Genomic DNA, 18257 nt, shown 5'->3' on the forward strand with positions numbered 1-18257 from the left:
GTCCATATCTCCAAGATGATTTTTTTTTTTCTTCTTGAGAGAGATAGAGAGAGAGAGGTGGGAACTTAATGATATTTCAAATAAACGGATATTGCCAATGGTGACTCAATTAAATGGATGTTAAAAGGTCAGGGTACTGCACTAGCCCACTGGATTGACCTAAGCCACCTATTGCTATTGCTGGGCCTCATGGTTGCCTTTCCACGTCTAATAAAAGTTCAATATGTATTGATATTTGATAGATGTTGTTGTATAGTAGTATCCTTGTCAGTGTTGAGGACTTTTATGGAGGTTGGCCCTTTTGCTCAGACGATTATGAACGAGTCAGAGCGCTACAGTTGCCACTATCTGATCAAACACTACTATAGAAATGACAATTGTGCATGTTTAGGTGATTTATTGCGCAACTTAAAACTATGTACACATAGGTATGTAATATGATATATGCTTCTCTAGGAAGTACCAAGAATTTAATGCAGACCAACACTTCGTAAATAATAAGTCGTTGGGATTTAAACACAGTAATCATTGATTGTCCCGGTGGTCCTACTTTGACCAAGAGACTGAAAAAAAAAGGGGTCAATTAATAAAAAAAGAGGGTATATAAACCATCAAAATGAAACAGAATGTACAGGTGTTAGAAATATTTCAAAAAGTCTCTTAGAAGCAAATTAGATTAGAAATAAATCAGCATAAGTGGTAGCCTTATTCTTGGGGACCAAAATGGTATCCCAGAAAGTTTAACCAGTAAATAGACCAGATCTCTCATACATCTGCATTAAGATAATGAAAAAGAAACGAAAGAACAAATGTCCCGACAAATAGCTAACACAATGCTACAGCAGCAGCTTTTCGTATAAAAGGAAGCCCATCGGCGCACTGCCAGAATATATTGAACACTCTTTTGAATATACTCCGCAATCAGATTGCACATCTCAATCAAAACCCAAAAGAAGACCTAAACTCACTGTTGAAATGAAACTAAAATCCCAAACAGTACACAAAATCCTATATTTTTGAATGCGCAGAGTTTTAAATTTCATGAACCAACTCTCCGGTTAGCTGTAAATAATTAACTAACCCGTGCTTATAATGAGATTTCTGAAATTCACATGAATCAGATTTGGCTGGGTTCTTCACCTATGATAATCTCTGTACTGAAAGAATCATCTCTCTAGGCAGCAATTCCTGAGCAAGTAAAGATCAAAGGGGTGTCAGAGAACAAATGCATTTGCAGTTACTACCAAAGAAAGGGATATATTAGCAAATACAAAATATAAAATCCTGTTACTTCTCTATAAGTTCTCCAGTTCATCAAGAAAAGTTCTATATTAGTGCATGACATAGAAAACTGCATATGAGAAACAGAGATCTGAACATATGGTTGCATAATGTTTTTGCATCAACATTCACTAGCACATCTACATGTTGACACTATGCAGTGATGGTGCCTCCAGCAGTTGGGCACTTTTCTGGTTGTCACTAATTACATAGATACCTTAAAAATCTCAACTATGAGTGTTCCATAATTTCTGCGTACTTGCAGCCCAGAAAAATTAAGCTACATCAAGGAAAAGGAATTCTTCTAGACTGTAATATCCAAATAAGCTCAACTTGCAGCAAAGCAAACATATCTGTATAATCCAAAATATGGATTGCTCTATGATGCAATGGCCTTCAATTATAAAACCTCTGAAGTTAGTTGCTACCATCATTATTATGAGTTGAGTACATCAGCAGTAGAGAATGTCGACATCTTATTACAGTAGTAGATTGAATGCTAAATATGAGGAGGAAGAGAACTGAGAAAGGCTAACAAGAATAATAGGAGCAAAATGTGGCATGGAATCCACAATAATATTATTGATGAATTATACAAATTTATCATTTTGTAATAACCATTTCCCAATATACAACACAATTTGGAATAATTTCTTCCTGTATTTTTTTCACTACAAAGCACTCTCCGTGAACAACCTGACTTTCAAGGAGACATCTAAGAACACAAATCTCTATTATAAATAGAACTAATGTCATTTCCTGAATAAAAGAAGATCCTAATCTTGATTGAACAAAAAGTCCATAAAAAATAGAACTGCAAAGTATGAAAGGACAATACAAGGCAGAAAAATAAAAGAAGGAACCTGGAGGTATGTTATAGAGGCAGAATACTAAAAGCAGGAATTTAATTTAGTTAAGAGGCGCATTTCTACATAGAGAGTGAAATCTTCCGAAATTCATTTTCACTTTTTGTTTTTATTCTGGAGTCGGCACAATCTCAGTTTTGACAGCTTCGCTGAGACCAGCAGTTCCAATTGGAGTTTCAAATTTCAGTCCAATAATCACTATGAAGCACATTTCTCTAGTTTATATTCTCAGTTTGTACAGTTCTAGTAGTTCAATGTTGAAGTTTGTTAGTATAAAAAAATAAAAACACATTTTTCTAATAGCTTAAGCTTTATAGTATTCAGTGAGTTAACATAGTATAAGAGGTGAAGGTTCTAAGTTTGAATATTGCCAAGCTTATATGTCGTTCAAGATATAATAGTTTCCACTTATTTAATTAAACTTCACTTCATGGGCCTTTTCAAATGTCTTGAGCCCAGAAGTTAGGAAGAGATTACACTGTTATAAAAGATAAAATCACCATTCTTGAATAGCTTAAAGTTTTAAATTAGTTGGTAAGTTAACAAAGTTAATACTTAATATTGAGAAACAAATAAAGTTTCATGTCAAGTTGTCAACTATTTTAGATTGAAATACTATAGCAGCTACTAGCATGAAAGTTGAGCAAACTTTAACAATCATATATCAGAATTTAATAAAATCTGCATATATCCGCTATATATGCATGTTCTATTCCTCTCAACTCTCAAGTTGTCCTGCTTCAATTTTTGGGTTTAAGTAATTGGTAGGAAAACCAACGAGAAGCATTTCTAGGTGAAGGAGACTTAAAAGCGAATATAGTTTAACCAAAAAGAGCAACTTCAACAAGCTTTGATCAGTTCAACTTAAGTTCTGCTGAAGCTACATAATTTTGGTGACATCAGCCAGTATCAATTAGTTAGAATCGGTTTTGATATGTCCTAGTCAAATTTTGGCTAGTTTATCGGACCGAAACCTAGTTTCAATCCAAACCCAAAAATAAACTAGTATACTTCAGTCAAAAAGTGAGACCATGATGGAGGAAGTTCATTAACAATCCAATTGTGTCCAATAATTCATTGTAAATCTAACATTAAATAAGTCTAGGCTTCCCTTAAGACTTTTTGCACTTGCTTTCAGAGAAACTTCAATAGTAGTTACATTACTCACAAACTTTTTACACATTATATGAAATCAAACCAATGCCTTTTTGAGTTGATTTCCCACATATATCTTTCGCTTGGCATAAACTCACATACAAGAAATCACATGATAATGAACCTTCAATATCTGTTAATAGATATATCATATATGTTGTTTGATCTAGATATAAATTATCGTCCATTAGAAATACTGCAGTAATATCACTCTAAAAGGGGGGCATTTGTTCGCTTATTGGTATGCCACCACTGAACAAGAGGCAATCTCACATGATGATTGTTGCTATGTGCATGTACATCATTTTACAGTGTAGACTGCAGAATGCATAATAATATGCAAAGAGTATGATGTGAAATAACAAAATTGTTAGGGTTCTAAGAACAATGATAGTTAAATTTTCAAAAAAAAAGAATAGAATTTCACACCTCCATCCTCAACTAAGGTTTCATATCCAAAATTCACATTAGAGATAAACCTCAAAAAAATTTCATTTCTTTATTAATTAAAGAGTAAAAAAATTTAGCAAATATATAGACTTTACAATGACAGTAAGTAAATAACACTTTAAACAATTGTAAGAAAAATAAATATAACTCTAAATACTATAAAAATCAAATGTAATTAAAAAATTTACTCAAGAATAATTTTCCGAAGAAGAAATTGCACTGATAGATGTACCGACGTAATATGTCAATGATTTCGGCATCAGAGTATAACTCAATTGTAGCTCTATATCTTTAAATATTAGCTTAATAGTGTACAATACATGTGCATGGGGCTTAGTATTGAGGCTCAATCATCTATACAATGAAAGGTGAAATATCTCCCAAGATCTTCTAAAGAAAAAGTTTGACTACAGATGATCATGTGGCTTAAATACTAATCTCCAAAATAGCACATCATAGGTTCGTTCTTAGAGGCGCAACTCAGTACTCACAGATCGAAAGAACGTTTATGACATCATGTACACTTAAACCCACTACCTACTATGAGGTAAATTAGGTAACTGCGTCCATTTATCTATGTCTGTAAAGCTGTCCTGTAATAGTGCAACTCAAATAAACTATCAAAATCATTATGGTAAATACTAGTCATAGTTAGTGCTTGCTACAATAGATTGCAACACATCATCCAAGTACCACAGGAACTGGATGAACATTAAAATCAGACCATCTGAAAGTATTTAACTCTTATACAACGGCAAATTGCAACAACAAAAAAAAAAAAAATCAAATCAATCTATTCAATGCCGTCCTGTACAAGTAATACAGGCAAAGTACAGAAATGTATGGTACATTTGTTACGTAGCTATAATAACAATCTCTTTGCAAAATGTGTTGAACTTCATCATGTCACTTCTTATAAAACACAAATGGTTGCAGGTAGAATTATTCAACACATAATGAGACATTTTTCAAGCATTTCTTCTAACATTGTGTTTTCCACTTAAAATGTGAATTGTTAGTTCAAATTCAACTGTTAAAACAATACTGATTTACCCATTAATAGGACTGGAACTCATGTTAACTGAATATATGAAGGGTTAATTAGCTCTATCATTAAGTACCTTAACCACTAATCCACCAAATATACCACACTGTTTTACTTATTTAAATTACTTTGCTTAGCTAAACAGATAGTGATTACAAATGTATAGCAGAAAAAGGAAGGAGCCTCTCACCTCTATTTGTTTTCCTACTAGTATCCTCATAGCGGGCATTATAACCTTCTGGACCATTGGTTGTGACATCTGAAGCTGTACTGCGAAGCCCATAACCAAATGGACCAGTCCCATCAAGCTCAGAAGATGCAGATCTCCAGGTAGTGTCTCCATAAATTGAGCTACTACCATATGAATGTGCAAAGTTTCCTTCATATCCATTGCTTGATACAGGGAAAGAAGAATTAACAGCAGCAGAACCTGTGTTCCTCCCATAGCTGTTACCACCTAGACCAAAGCTATTTTCTCCGGATCCATAACCCAGATTTCCGCTAGCATAGCCTGAACCACTGCCCACGCCATGACCAGAAATAGGAGAAGACGGACTGCCCCAATTCACACTATTGTTGCCAAATCCACCTAGGCTTCCATTTCCAGAAGTCATGAAGGCATTCGAACTTGTGGAGTTGGTAGTATAGTTGAGACTGCCATTACCCCATACATTACGAGCCACTGAACTAAACACAGATCCAGTAGCATCATTACCCACACCATAGCCAACATTACTAGTATATCTACTTGAACTCCCGCTGTAATTAGGGCTCAGTTGCCTTCCATAATTGAGGTTATTATTAAAATTTGAGTTTCCACCAAATCTTAAGTTCATGCCTGGCTCAAAGTTCATGCCAATCCCATAACCAGGACCAAACGAGGGATAACCATTACGGCCTCCTGTTAGGAGTCCAAACCTAGCATCCGTCCTCATTCCATAGGCACTCATAGAGTTCGGACCATACCCCTGGGTGTATCCATTGAGAAAGTTATTGACCCTACTCAGTGGATAGTTATATGCTCCAATGGGTGAGCGCATGGTTGGCCCAGGGGACAATTCTTTGGGAACAGCCCTCTTGACCTCAACCATCTTACCGTTTAGCTCATGGAAGGTTTTGAGCAACGCCTTTTCTACAGCATCCTCAGAATCATAGGTGATGAACCCAAAGCCCCTCGGTCTCTGGGTGTTGTGATCATACATCACAACAACATCAGTGATAGTTCCAAACTGATCGAAGTAATTTTTGAAATCGGCTTCTGTTACAGTAGATGCCAAGCCTCCCACAAATATCTTCTTTGTGCGGCCAGGACCAGGAGAACCATGGACACTGCTGCTGTTCTTGTTAAGGGTGAGTTGATCATCCCTCGGGACAGCCTTTTTGGCCTCCACCTAAGAAATGCATCAACCAATGTCATGAATTCTGCAGGATTATCATCCAATATTCACAATTCCCAATAATGGCAATGCCTAGATGAATCAGATACTGAATTATGTGTCTTAGAAACATGGAATTAGAAATGCAACAATAATGTCCAACAACTAAATAGATTCAGTAAAGATAAGGTGAATTAATTACCATACGCCCGTCGATCATGTGCTTCTCCATGACGACTCTCTCTGCAACAGCTGGGTCTGCAAACACAATGAATCCAAATCCACGAGCTCGCCCAGTGTTTCTATCCTTCATGATCACAGCTTCCACCACCTCCCCAAAGTTTTTGAAGTACTCACGAAGGCGGTCTTCGTTGGTGTCCCAGGAAATTCCCCCGATAAAAAGCTTGCCTAGATCCGACTCCATCTTCGTTTCTGCAATCCTGCAATATCAAATCCACCATCACCAAAGGAACGCAGGGAGCGACATCCAAAAAGACAACAAAGGACACGAGTCAAATTCAGCAGGCAACACCATCAACCAGATCCGATCTAAAAGACAAGAACCAAAACAAATAACCAACATCCATTCAACAAAATTCGATCTTTTTGCCACCTTATACAACAGTTGGAAAAAAAGCATAAGTACAATCCGCTCGACATCAGATCTAGCAAAGAAGAAAGACCGGCACGATCCAATCCAAATCCACAATCCAACAAAATCCAACAATCCAGAAATGGGCTTCAACCAAATCAATCAACGAAGCTCAGATCCTCACCAGATAGATCCAAAAACACAGATAAGACAGACAAGGACGCAATTGAGACGACATCGGATAGCAAGTCAAGGAAAAGGATTGGACGGTCGCTCACCGATCGATCTGAGGCGCTTCCGGTGCGAGATCGAGGGGATCTCTCTGTCCTTAAGATCTCGACGTGGGCATCGGAAGAACAAAGAGGGGGCAGCGCACACACCCTCACCTCCTCCTCTCGTTGTCTTATATATATATATATAAATATATATATATATACACACACACACACACAAACACGAAAGAATACCTCTTTCCCGATTCCCTTTTGTTTCCCCCTTTCTTTTTCTTCCTCCAATTTCGGTTAACTCGATTAGCGAAGAAGGGAAAGAGCACAAAGGATATATAAAGAAGAGGAGGAGGAGGAGAGAGAGGAGAGAGAAGAGATCCTGAGATGCACATGAGGTGGTAGAGAAGGCGATGGATGATGATGATTTGGTGCGTTACATTTCAAACAACTAATATAAAAACCTTTTTTCTTTTTCTTACCGGCCTTTTCTTGCAAATCACCCCCCCTCGTCCTTCCTCATCCTTTTGCAACTTAGCCAAATTTTATTTTTCAATTGGCAACAGAAGACTGTAAAACATATAAATTAGGAGCATTCAAAAATAGCAAAAATATATATACACTCAGTTTTTAAATTTTAATCTTATTAATTTCGAAAATTGAGATAAATTTTTTTTTCGCCCCCTTAAACTATCAAGTGAGATATTTCTGATAATTCATACGGTCATTATATATAAGAAAAATTGAAAGAATTATTATAAAAAAGATGATAATTTAGAAGGCAAAAAAAATTTATTCCTAAACAATAATTATAATTAAATTACAAAGACTCATCATTCCTCTCTTTATCAATCTTATTTAGTAATATCAACTTTAAACATTACAAAAATTCATTAAAAAATAAACTTTTTTTTGGTAACAGTTTCCTTGTCCATTCAAAGCATCCACATAGAAAACTTAATATATCTAGTCATTAGATTTTCTAGCATTGCATTTTCTTTAGAAATTTGTGAAAAAAAATATCACTTATTTTGCTTTTATTATCATTCGCACATTACCATAGTATTTTACTTTTAATATTTCAAAAATATCCCAGCATTAGTTTGTTTAACCAATAATTACCGTAAAGATGAGTTAAATTAACTAGGATTTAAGAATAAACAAGAGATATTTAGTTTTCTATTTTTAAAATTAATAAAAAAATATTTGTTATTCCATCTAGATTAAAGTTAACTGAGTATATTTTTATAGGCATTAAAAGTAAAATATAAATATTCGCATAGTAAGATTAACCTAAGATGTTTCTAATAAATTCTCCTTTTTGTTCCACTGTCTAGATATATACATATATATATTCTTGAAATAAGATTAATTCAAGCATCTAATACCAATCATCTCCCTAACATTAAGGATGACCATGACAAGCATGTAAATGGACCAGGCCAGGCTGGATTGGCTTAATAATGTACTAATCCTAAGAAAAACCTAATCAAAACTTTCTACTTTGATTAAGCTCATTCATGGCCCAGTTCTTTTTTTTTTTTTTAATTCTAGTATATTAAATGCATCCTAGGCTCAAAATTCCAGACTAAATTGGATCAAGTTCTTTGAGTTAATTTCAAAGTCAGGCCACTTTGGCTGACCAATATTTTCTATCCATCTTGCACATATAAAGGTAGTAACAAAATTTGACTTATATTTTTCCATTGTAGTAGGTGATTCATGTCTTATGATTCAATACTTAGCTATTGCTTAAACAAGCAAATGAGAACTTTAAAATAAATGTGCTTCTTAATAAGCAGTACGACTTAGGTTCTCTCTTAGTCTACAGCCAGAGATGTAAGAATGCTGTTGTTATGGATCGACAAAAGAATTTAATGCGAGATATTTACTTTGTAGAAGAAAATTTTTGAAACTGGAATAAGCATGAGATGCTTAATTAGATGGAATTGTAGTAAATTTTAAGTGATAATAACACATCGCAAGTAATAGTAGTAGAAGGCCCAATAAGTCTAATAAAGATTGCACTGGTTAAAATAGAAATAATAATAATAATTTAATATATTTACATATCCTTTTGTATACTATCCTTCATTTTATTTAATTAGTTTATGATCCTCGGATGTGATCGGTATACGGGCGGTAATTCATTACCAATTCTTATTAATATGAACATGATTCGTTTATAAAGATTCAGAATTTTTAAATGCAAGCATAATTTATTTATTAAACAAGTTACACCGATTATAAACGAATTATTAAGTAAGACAAATTATTTAAATTTAAATGTTGATTTATTGTTGCTCAGGAATTTATTGATAGTGACTTTCTTCGATTCTAAGGGGGCTACTCTACTCCTCTTTTTTCTCGATCAAACTACTCCTAGTTTAGATTGAACCAAGAATCTTAGGCTTAGGCTGGGTTGTAACGATACCTAATTTTTAGTCTGTTTTCTATTCCCCTTGCCTTCTTCTTAAGATAAATATTTCCAGCCATCAAAAGCAAATAAGCAATAAATAGCGTTGAGAAAGATAGCTCAGCTCTGTTCTCTTAATTCAAGGTTCAATAGGCTACAGATTCTCTTGAGGAGCATTCCAGGAGTAGCCTGCCTTGGGTTTATTCAAATTATAAATAACTTTTTTTTAACATTATAAACGAATTAAAAAATAGGTTGAAGTAATAAATAATGAAACAACCTATTTAATAATTAGGTTAGGCGAGTTGACTTATTACAATCTAAGTTCGATTAGACTGAACTCAACTCGCCAACTTTTGTCAGACCTAATCGGCAATTAATGCACTTCTAACATCTGCAGCAACACTGACAGAGAAAGTTATCTATCTCTCGCAGGAAATGAGATCATATCATGTCTTCTTATCAGTACAAGTTTCAGCTATTCGTTGGGCTTATTTGCCTGTTTCTATATATATATATATATATATATATATGGGCTCATTTTAATTGGATATGGGCCACTGCTACTGTGCGAGTCACCTTAATATTAGCTCGTTTGGTAGAAGAATAAAGTAATTCATAAATTATATTACACTTACGTGTTATCTATAATTTAGACGGGAGTTATCCCTAGTTATTTTTTTCCCTTTTGTTTGCAATACTTAAAATAAAGGACGTCATGGATAAAGAGGTATTTATTTATTAAAAATATAAAATAAAGAATATAAAGAAATAGTTATAAACTATGGTATTAATTATACTAAAATAGTGTTTGATTATAAACTATGAATACGAGATCCCACAAATGGGCCAGAAACAGATCAATTGACAAATGAATAGCCTTTTCAAATAATTGGGCTTGGGATCTTGGAGATTGCACACATATATATCTATATAGCTCATGCACAATCCTTGCATTATATATATATATATATATATATATATATATATATATGCATTTTTTTTGCAGTCTTATTATTATACTTTTGCATATTATCCTTACATTTTTCACCCGTAAATATAAAATTCCATCCATAAAATAATCAAGTTCGCGAAGAAATTCTCAGTTGCATTAACTAATAAAAGATGCAATTAACACTGCCATGATGTTCATTACACATAATGATACGTAGAACAACACGAGATCAAAATAAAATTTGGAACATGCCAAAAGCCTTAGTTATCCCCCACAAAAATCATAGCTTCTTATTTATTTTTCAATCTGCCTGCAAAGAGAAAGAGAAGAGAATTTTCTGTATAAATTCAAATGTATTCACTTTTTTTTTTAATTAAAAAAAGATCACTATCTTGTGGTGGAAAAACCTATTACCTTGGAGAATTTTTTAGGTCTCTTTGTCCTTGATTGTGACTTTGCAGAACCCGGTCTTGATGCATTTGATCATCATGTTTGCAGAATCAATTCCTACGCACATATAATAAGCAACACAAATATGATCATCTCCTTTTGAAATTAATAAAATAGCCCAAAGTTCCTTCTTAGTGTATGTATCCTTCTAAATTTTATATTTAAGATGCTACTCTTTTTTTTGTTGACAATAATAGGATAAACTGTTAAAAATTTAATGGATGAAAAGAACTAGATACTGTTAGCATCTCTTTTTATATTTTTAAACCTCTATTTAGGAATAATGTCAATTCTTAAAAATATTTTTTTTAATTTTTAAAATAATTATTTTTATATTTATTTATATTATAAAAGAATAGCGTAATAATTATTTTGATGTGATATAAAATGAATGAAAAAATTTATGAAATTGCTATTGATATTTCTTTGATTTAATATAAAATTTATTAAATTGATGGGATAAATATAGCGTAGGATATAAATATAATGAATAGTGCTTACATTTTTTAATAGGGTTATTGTGATGTTTACCTAATGTATTATTAAATTAAAAAAAATTCTGAAGTGGACGAAAGACTAACAGTTTAATATGTGAAGTTTAAGAGGGATATAATATAACGTGATTTTGGAAGGGTATACAAGAAAAAGAGAGACGTAAACCTGCAAGATAAGCTCCGTGAACATAGCCATTGTAATGCTCACTTGTATGCTCTCCGGTGAAGTAAACCCTCCCCACCGGCGCCTGCATGCATGAAAAAAATATATGAGAAGATGATCGATTCTTATGAGCAATTAATGAGCAAAGATAGGTATATACGTGTGGAAGAAGAGTAGTTAAGGTAGGTAAGTACGTACCCGAATCTGATCATACTCGTAGCGGTTAACACCAATAGGCCAATTGGAGAAAGTGCCCTTATAGAACCTATCAGACCACCACCTTGGGACGAGTATATCCGTTGCCTCTGGTATGTTCTTCCCAAACATGCTCCTCAGCACTTCCATGGCTTCCGCCTTCGTCTCCGAGTCCGGCTGCTGCTCTATCCTTCTCGATTCCTCGTCGGTCACCGTTACCAGTAGCACGTTGGCTCCCGGGTATTGCTTCTCGAATTGCTATACGTAAGTACGTCCATGCATATTAATTAGCGGAACAAGTTGATATTATTTAGCACTGCCATCGTAAAAGACTGGGAATTTAAGTATTGTTTATTTATTATCTATCCGGTTGAAAGATTAACGCGTACCTGCCACACTGGATAGTATCCCCTCCTTTCACTTGCGTAGAGGAAGAACTCTGTCCCATTGCCTTCAGGCCAAAATTTGTGGGGGAATTTTAGGAATATCTTGGTGTACACGGCCATGTCAAACTGATACAATGCCAGGATCTTCCATTGCTGATACAATATATATACGTACATAATATAAGATTTCTACTTCAGTATAAGTTAAAATTATATACGATTCCATTTTGTTTATATATATAACTTACAGGTAAGGCTGGCTCAAATGTGATGAGCTTAGTTTGGAGGACGCCAATGCTAACAGAGACCATGACATAATCCGCTTTATAAACCGATCCATCCTCCGTAGTTACCACCACACCACTTCGTGATTGGCTGATGTGCCTCACCAGCTGCATGTAGTATTACCATAGAGTTAATTATTTATCAATCAGTTTGATAAAGATCTAACGGTTAATATCTTTAAGTGTATAATAAGAATTAAAAAATATTACCGGTTCAGTATGTAATTTTTTTTAGATATATAATTTTGCATATTATTTTTTGACAATTATATTATCTTAATATTTTATCAACTAAAAGACATATATATCATTAACTGAGAGTAATGTATATATATCAAAATAAGGGTATTGATGTCTTTTATAATTAACTTGATGAAAATTTAATTATATTTTATCTTTTTAATTATCTTTTATTATTTACATATATCTCCCATTAGTTTAAGCTTGATTTAAATTAAATTTTAATAGATAGAGATAGATAATTATATTTAAATTGAAGTTTTATCTCAAAATAATTAAATTTAAATTATTTAATATTAAATGATATCTTTTATAATTAAGACATAATTATATTTAAGAGAGAAATCTTAATGGAAAAAAAACCTGTAAAACGGTTCTTTCGTACTGTAAAGTTAATTGTTTATTAATCAATTTGATGAAGATCTAATAGCAACTCCAACCCGACTCTAAATTTAGAATTTGGAACTCGATTGAGCTCCAATGGAGCTCTAAAATTAGCTCCAAATTTGAAGGTAGGAATAGTGGGGCTCCAAATTTGGAGCCTCACCATGAAAATGGAGCCCGACTCTATTTGTCATTTCAACCTTTTGAAAATACTAAAATTACCCAATAATTATTATATTCAATAATTTTAATTCCATTTGTATCATTTATTGAATAATTTAGTTAGTTAAATTGAGTATATAATTAGTTTTACTAATTATTTTTTAACAAAAATAATAACATTGGAAAGGTCTAATCATGACCTTTAAAATGAGTTTAATTAAATTATTTTTTAGTTAATTTAAATTTAATTTTTTATTACTTATAAAAATGAGTCTAATATTAAATTATTTTTGAGTTAATTTAAATTTTAAATTTTTTATTATTTATAAAAATGAGTCTAATAAATTATGTGTCCTAAAATATAATTACTCAAAATTATTCCCAATGTAAATATTAAAAATTAAAATACATTAGATATGACTACGGAACCAGAACCGGAACCGGTGGCTACAGAACCGGTGTCTAGGAATATGACTTATGAGAATATTAAACATCTATTGCTTTTATTATGTTTGGTTAATTTCTGATTATTTTATGTAATGTAATTTTGATATTTTTAGTTATTAAGTTTATTTCGTGTAATGTACTTTCGATGCGTTTAATTAAAAAATTAATAATTTAAAATTACTTCTAAAACCATTGAATATTAGTCTTATTTTAAAGATCTCGATGAGAGTTTTCTAACCATATATTTTTTATTAAAAAAATAATAACGCTAAGATGACCTATTAAGTAATTTAAAATAACTAAAATAATAATATATATATATATATATATATATATATATGGAGTCCGGTGCGTTGGAGTGCAGCGGGGCTCTTGCTCCATTTTTGACTCCATATTTAGAGCATGCTCTAATGGTTAAAATCTTCAAGGTATAATAAGAAAATCGGGAAGTTAGGCACACGTAATTAAATCTTCTTAACTAATATACTTTTTTGGAACCTGTACCCCTTTTTATGTTTTTTTTTTACTAAATAAGTTATTGCACTTACGCTAAACAAAAATTGTTAGAGTTTTGTTTCAAATTTATAGAGTTTGCCCAAATTACTAAAATATTATTATTATAATAAATATACTAAAACTGAGTGAAAATACTCAAATTATCCTTATCTGCAATTAGTTTGTTTAACAAATATAATATAGGAATTTTAGTAATTTGACAGGGTTTTATTTTAATTTTTAATTATAATTATATGCACAATTATGCAAAATAAATGTTACCTTGAAAAAAATACGAAGACGATGTGACATAAAGTTGGGACTTATACCAAAACAACAAAAAGTGTACGTGTTTAATAAAAAAACGAAAAGTAAGTGTAAACAAAAGTGTACATGTTTAATAAAAAAGCAAAAAGTGCGTGAAAGACCTTTACAGCTGGATTATCACTTCAATTTCAGACTTGGCTACCTACAGTTTTAAATTTGAAACCCTACTAAAATTTTATTGTTTCTCTTTCTTAAATTCCGAACTTAATAAATGCTGTTTTTAATAAAGTACTACTATTTGGATGTTCTTAGATATATATATATATATATATATATTATATTTTATATTTTATCTATTTTATAATTTATACTCCGTATTTCATAATTTTGTAACTCGACCCTTTATATTTTTTCTATAATTCTTATTTAACAGTTGATGTAATTTTGACTAACTAACATCGACTAAATTATTAAAATAACTCTACCATTCTCTGGTCACCGCATTTCCTTATCTTCCCCCCTCCCCTTCTCCTCCTCTTCCTTTTGCTCCTTTTCTTCTTCTCCTCTTTCTTTGGAATAGAAAATGATGATAGAAAAAGATAAGGGTAATTTAGGTATTTATAAATTATTTTTAAATTTGAAACCCTACTAAAATTTTAAGCTAAACTGAAATATTGTTTCTCTTTCTTAAATTTCGAACTTATTAAATTTAGATAATTTTTGTTTTTAATAAAGTACTACTATTTGGATGTTCTTAGATATATATATATATAAATTATATTTTATATTTTATCTATTTTATAATTTATACTCCGTATTTCATAATTTTGTAACTCTACCCTTTATATTTTTTCTATAATTCTTATTTAACAGTTGATGCAATTTTGACTAACTAACGTCGACTAAATTATTAAAATAACTCTACCATTCTCTCGTCACCGCATTTCCTTATCTTCCCCCCTCCCCTTCTCCTCCTCTTCCTTTTGCTCCTTTTCTTCTTCTCCTCTTTCTTTGGAATAGAAAATAATGATAGAAAAAGATAAGGGTAATTTAGGTATTTATAAATTAATTATATATTATAATATAATATATATTTTTTTAGTACTGTCTAAGTTAACTCAGGATGTTAAATAAAAATTATAGGAAAAAATGAGCGGTTGTGTTATAAAATCTTAAAAATCGGAATGTAAATCACAAAATAAATAAAATACAGAGTGTGTTATATAAAAATCATATTAAAAAAATATAATAATTATTATTAATATTAATTAATAATAGATTTGACGGTTTACCGTCAGTTCTTGTTTTTGCTTATATATCTAATCTGGCGCACATTATCGATGCCGGTAAAAGAATGAACATGGACACGTGAAGTGCACATTTTTTTTCGGATAAAATAATCTTATATATGAGCAGCCTTATTTAGCTTTACACTACATAAGCAAAAATTTGCTATCTAATCAAATCACCTTGTTAAGTTTAAGCCTCGGATCTACGATGGCGCCGGTTCTGCTGGTCCTGAGGAACTGGTGGGCTACGTGATACACCACGCTCTCGTAGCCTCGTTGGTCCGCCACGAAGTAAACGTCCTCTCCAAAGTTGGCAAAAGTAGCCAACGGTACGGTGTTCTGCAAGCTCGTCACACGCGGCGGCTCGGCGAACTCGTAGTCGTAGTTGTAGTAGTCCACCACCATTTCCAATGGCGTCGAAGGAACACTGAGTAGATAATAGAGAGAAATTAATCATACTAACACTAACTAGTAGTTCTTCAAGTATGTGAAAGGACGATAATGGTATTTACTGGTCTTTGAGGCGTTGCATTGTCAAAACGGAGATGTCACTGCGTCCACTGGAAGGTAAACTTGTTGATAAACTTTCACCGTCAGTAATGTACACTGTCAGATAAGTCTATAACCTCTTGGACTTCTGAGTTCTTGTAAAGCCCACCACTGCATACCAAAAAGAGTACAAGCTATAAACTAATAAGTGATCGATCAAAAAGTAGTAGAAAAACAGAGCTCTTAATTTGCAGTAGCAAGGATGAATAAGTGATGGATGTATATTACCCTTGCTTGTAAGTATTGGAGGAGAGGTTTTCAAAGTCCGAGTAGAAGTTTCTTAGCTTAAGTTCGTTAGCCATAGTCCATATAGGGTTCATCTGATCACCATTGACACCTTCCACCCAGTTAGCTCCCATCTCCACGTTGATTCCGGCGAAGTTGGTCTTGTGGATGCGGCCGCCGATGTGGTCGGTGGCCTCTAGGATGAGGATGTCGGTGATGCCGGCATCCGACAGGGTTTTCGCCGCCGAGATCCCTGAGGGTATGTGTGTATGGATAAACGTTTCTGACGACTTATGCTATTAATGATGAGTGAGTGTATAAATTGACATCGATAGAACTCACCGGAAAATCCGGCTCCGACGATGATAACCGACGGGCCGGCGGCAGCGAGAGCTATATGGGCCAAGAGCAGTAGGACAGTAGTACCTATATCTCCCATCTCTCCCATCTCTCTCTCTCTCTCTCTCTCTCTCTCTGCCTATCTAACTATATTTTTCTCTCTCAAGCTCAAACACCCTCAGCTTGCATTAATAGATCGAGGATAGTTGATCATTAACATATCACTGATAACGTGCTGGTAATAGCTATGACTGTTCTATTTAACCTGGCGGCATCAGAGATGGATTAGCTTAGAGCAAAGGTAATCCTTAATTAATTTAAAGAAGAATATTCGAGGTGGTAAAAAAAATTAAGAAAATACCAATCTTTCCTGTCAATGGTCCTACAACCATAAACCATCACATGCGGATATACTCCCAATATTCTCGGCTCCTGGGCTTCATTGATCTGGTTGTGACTTTTCGTGAATTCGTGATTCACATGGGTCCTTTTTTTTTATCATAAAAAGGATTTTATATTATATTGATTCTTTTGAAATTATTTTAATAAAATAATGTATTACATTAAAAAGTTTCTTTTTTTTTGTTTGTCTAAGATATTAGGTACGTAAAACTATTTTAAATAATTTGTGCGAGAGTAATATAATATTTTTAAATCTAAATTCATTTTTAATAATAGCAGTAAATTTCTTGCGTCTAAAGATTTGGATGAGGAGGAGTGGATGGGACCGAAAGGTTGGCACAGAGATGAAGACAATTCCTCCGGGTCAGGATCAGACAAGAAAACATGGGCCCACAAAAATAAAATTCGAATTAAATAATCTGATCACATGACTATAATTTAACCAACTATTTTAAATACAGTCAAGTGCTTCTTGAACAGTTATTTCATATTATATATTCTATAAACTCTTTACACAGATCTTATCCAATTAATTCAGACATAATAATATCAAAGTAGGTCACGGCCTCACGGGCTCATGGATATCGTGTTTTATATACGGCTCCGCTCCGGACCACTCGCCCTCTCATCCACTTGCTTTGCTATGCTCTCTTCTCTTGGTGTAATTGGGATGGTCCTCAATTTTCGGAGGCAGAGGACAGTTGATGGATCGTGTGGATAAGAAGTGTGGTCCTGAAAAGGCTTAAAATTCTAAAGGAATTAAAAAAAAATATAGTACATGATTGGCCTTAGAATAATACTCGTGTAACATCGACGGTTTCAGCCACACAAAAATATATTATATATATATAGATAGAGAGAGAGAGAGAGAGAGAGAACGATGTACCTTTTTGTCATAAAAAGAGAAATTGATAAAAAAACACATGTCTTTTGTTTGTATTATAATTTACACATTATCTTGTTAATATTACAGATTTAATTCTTAAAAAAATATTTAACCAAAGGTAATTAGTTATATATGTCTAAAATATCAAAAGCCCTCTTCCCCCGGTTAAAATCCAGGGGCAGTCTTGGTTTTTTCTTTCCGACATTAATCCTTATTAGATCTTCTTTAAAAGGCAAAGGG

At 33.0% G+C, this 18257-nt stretch overlaps 2 protein-coding genes across 2 annotated transcripts; both read right to left on the reverse strand.

The window, feature by feature from the left end:
• Nucleotides 1–646: 646 nt before the first annotated feature.
• LOC140802776 (heterogeneous nuclear ribonucleoprotein 1-like) lies at nt 647–7297 on the reverse strand. The gene is made up of 4 exons (XM_073158385.1): nt 7044–7297; nt 6376–6613; nt 4988–6188; nt 647–1188 (listed from the first exon to the last, which is right to left on the reverse strand). Exons 2-4 carry the CDS (start codon nt 6595–6597, stop codon nt 1175–1177), a joined length of 1437 nt encoding a protein of 478 aa, XP_073014486.1. The 5' UTR covers nt 6598–6613; nt 7044–7297; the 3' UTR covers nt 647–1174.
• Nucleotides 7298–10492: 3195 nt separating this feature from the next.
• Nucleotides 10493–16948, reverse strand: LOC140796834 (polyamine oxidase 1). The gene is given in 11 exon segments (XM_073149980.1): nt 10493–10670; nt 10775–10867; nt 11471–11552; nt 11666–11920; nt 12052–12201; nt 12297–12440; nt 15797–16043; nt 16129–16214; nt 16216–16276; nt 16394–16643; nt 16733–16948. Coding segments are annotated over 10 exon segments (1461 nt in total). The 5' UTR covers nt 16839–16948; the 3' UTR covers nt 10493–10670; nt 10775–10787.
• Nucleotides 16949–18257: the final 1309 nt, after the last annotated feature.

Source organism: Typha latifolia, chromosome 1 (assembly GCF_019914945.1).
Source record: "Typha latifolia isolate L0001 chromosome 1, TyphaL0001v2, whole genome shotgun sequence".
Lineage (NCBI taxonomy): Eukaryota > Viridiplantae > Streptophyta > Magnoliopsida > Poales > Typhaceae > Typha > Typha latifolia.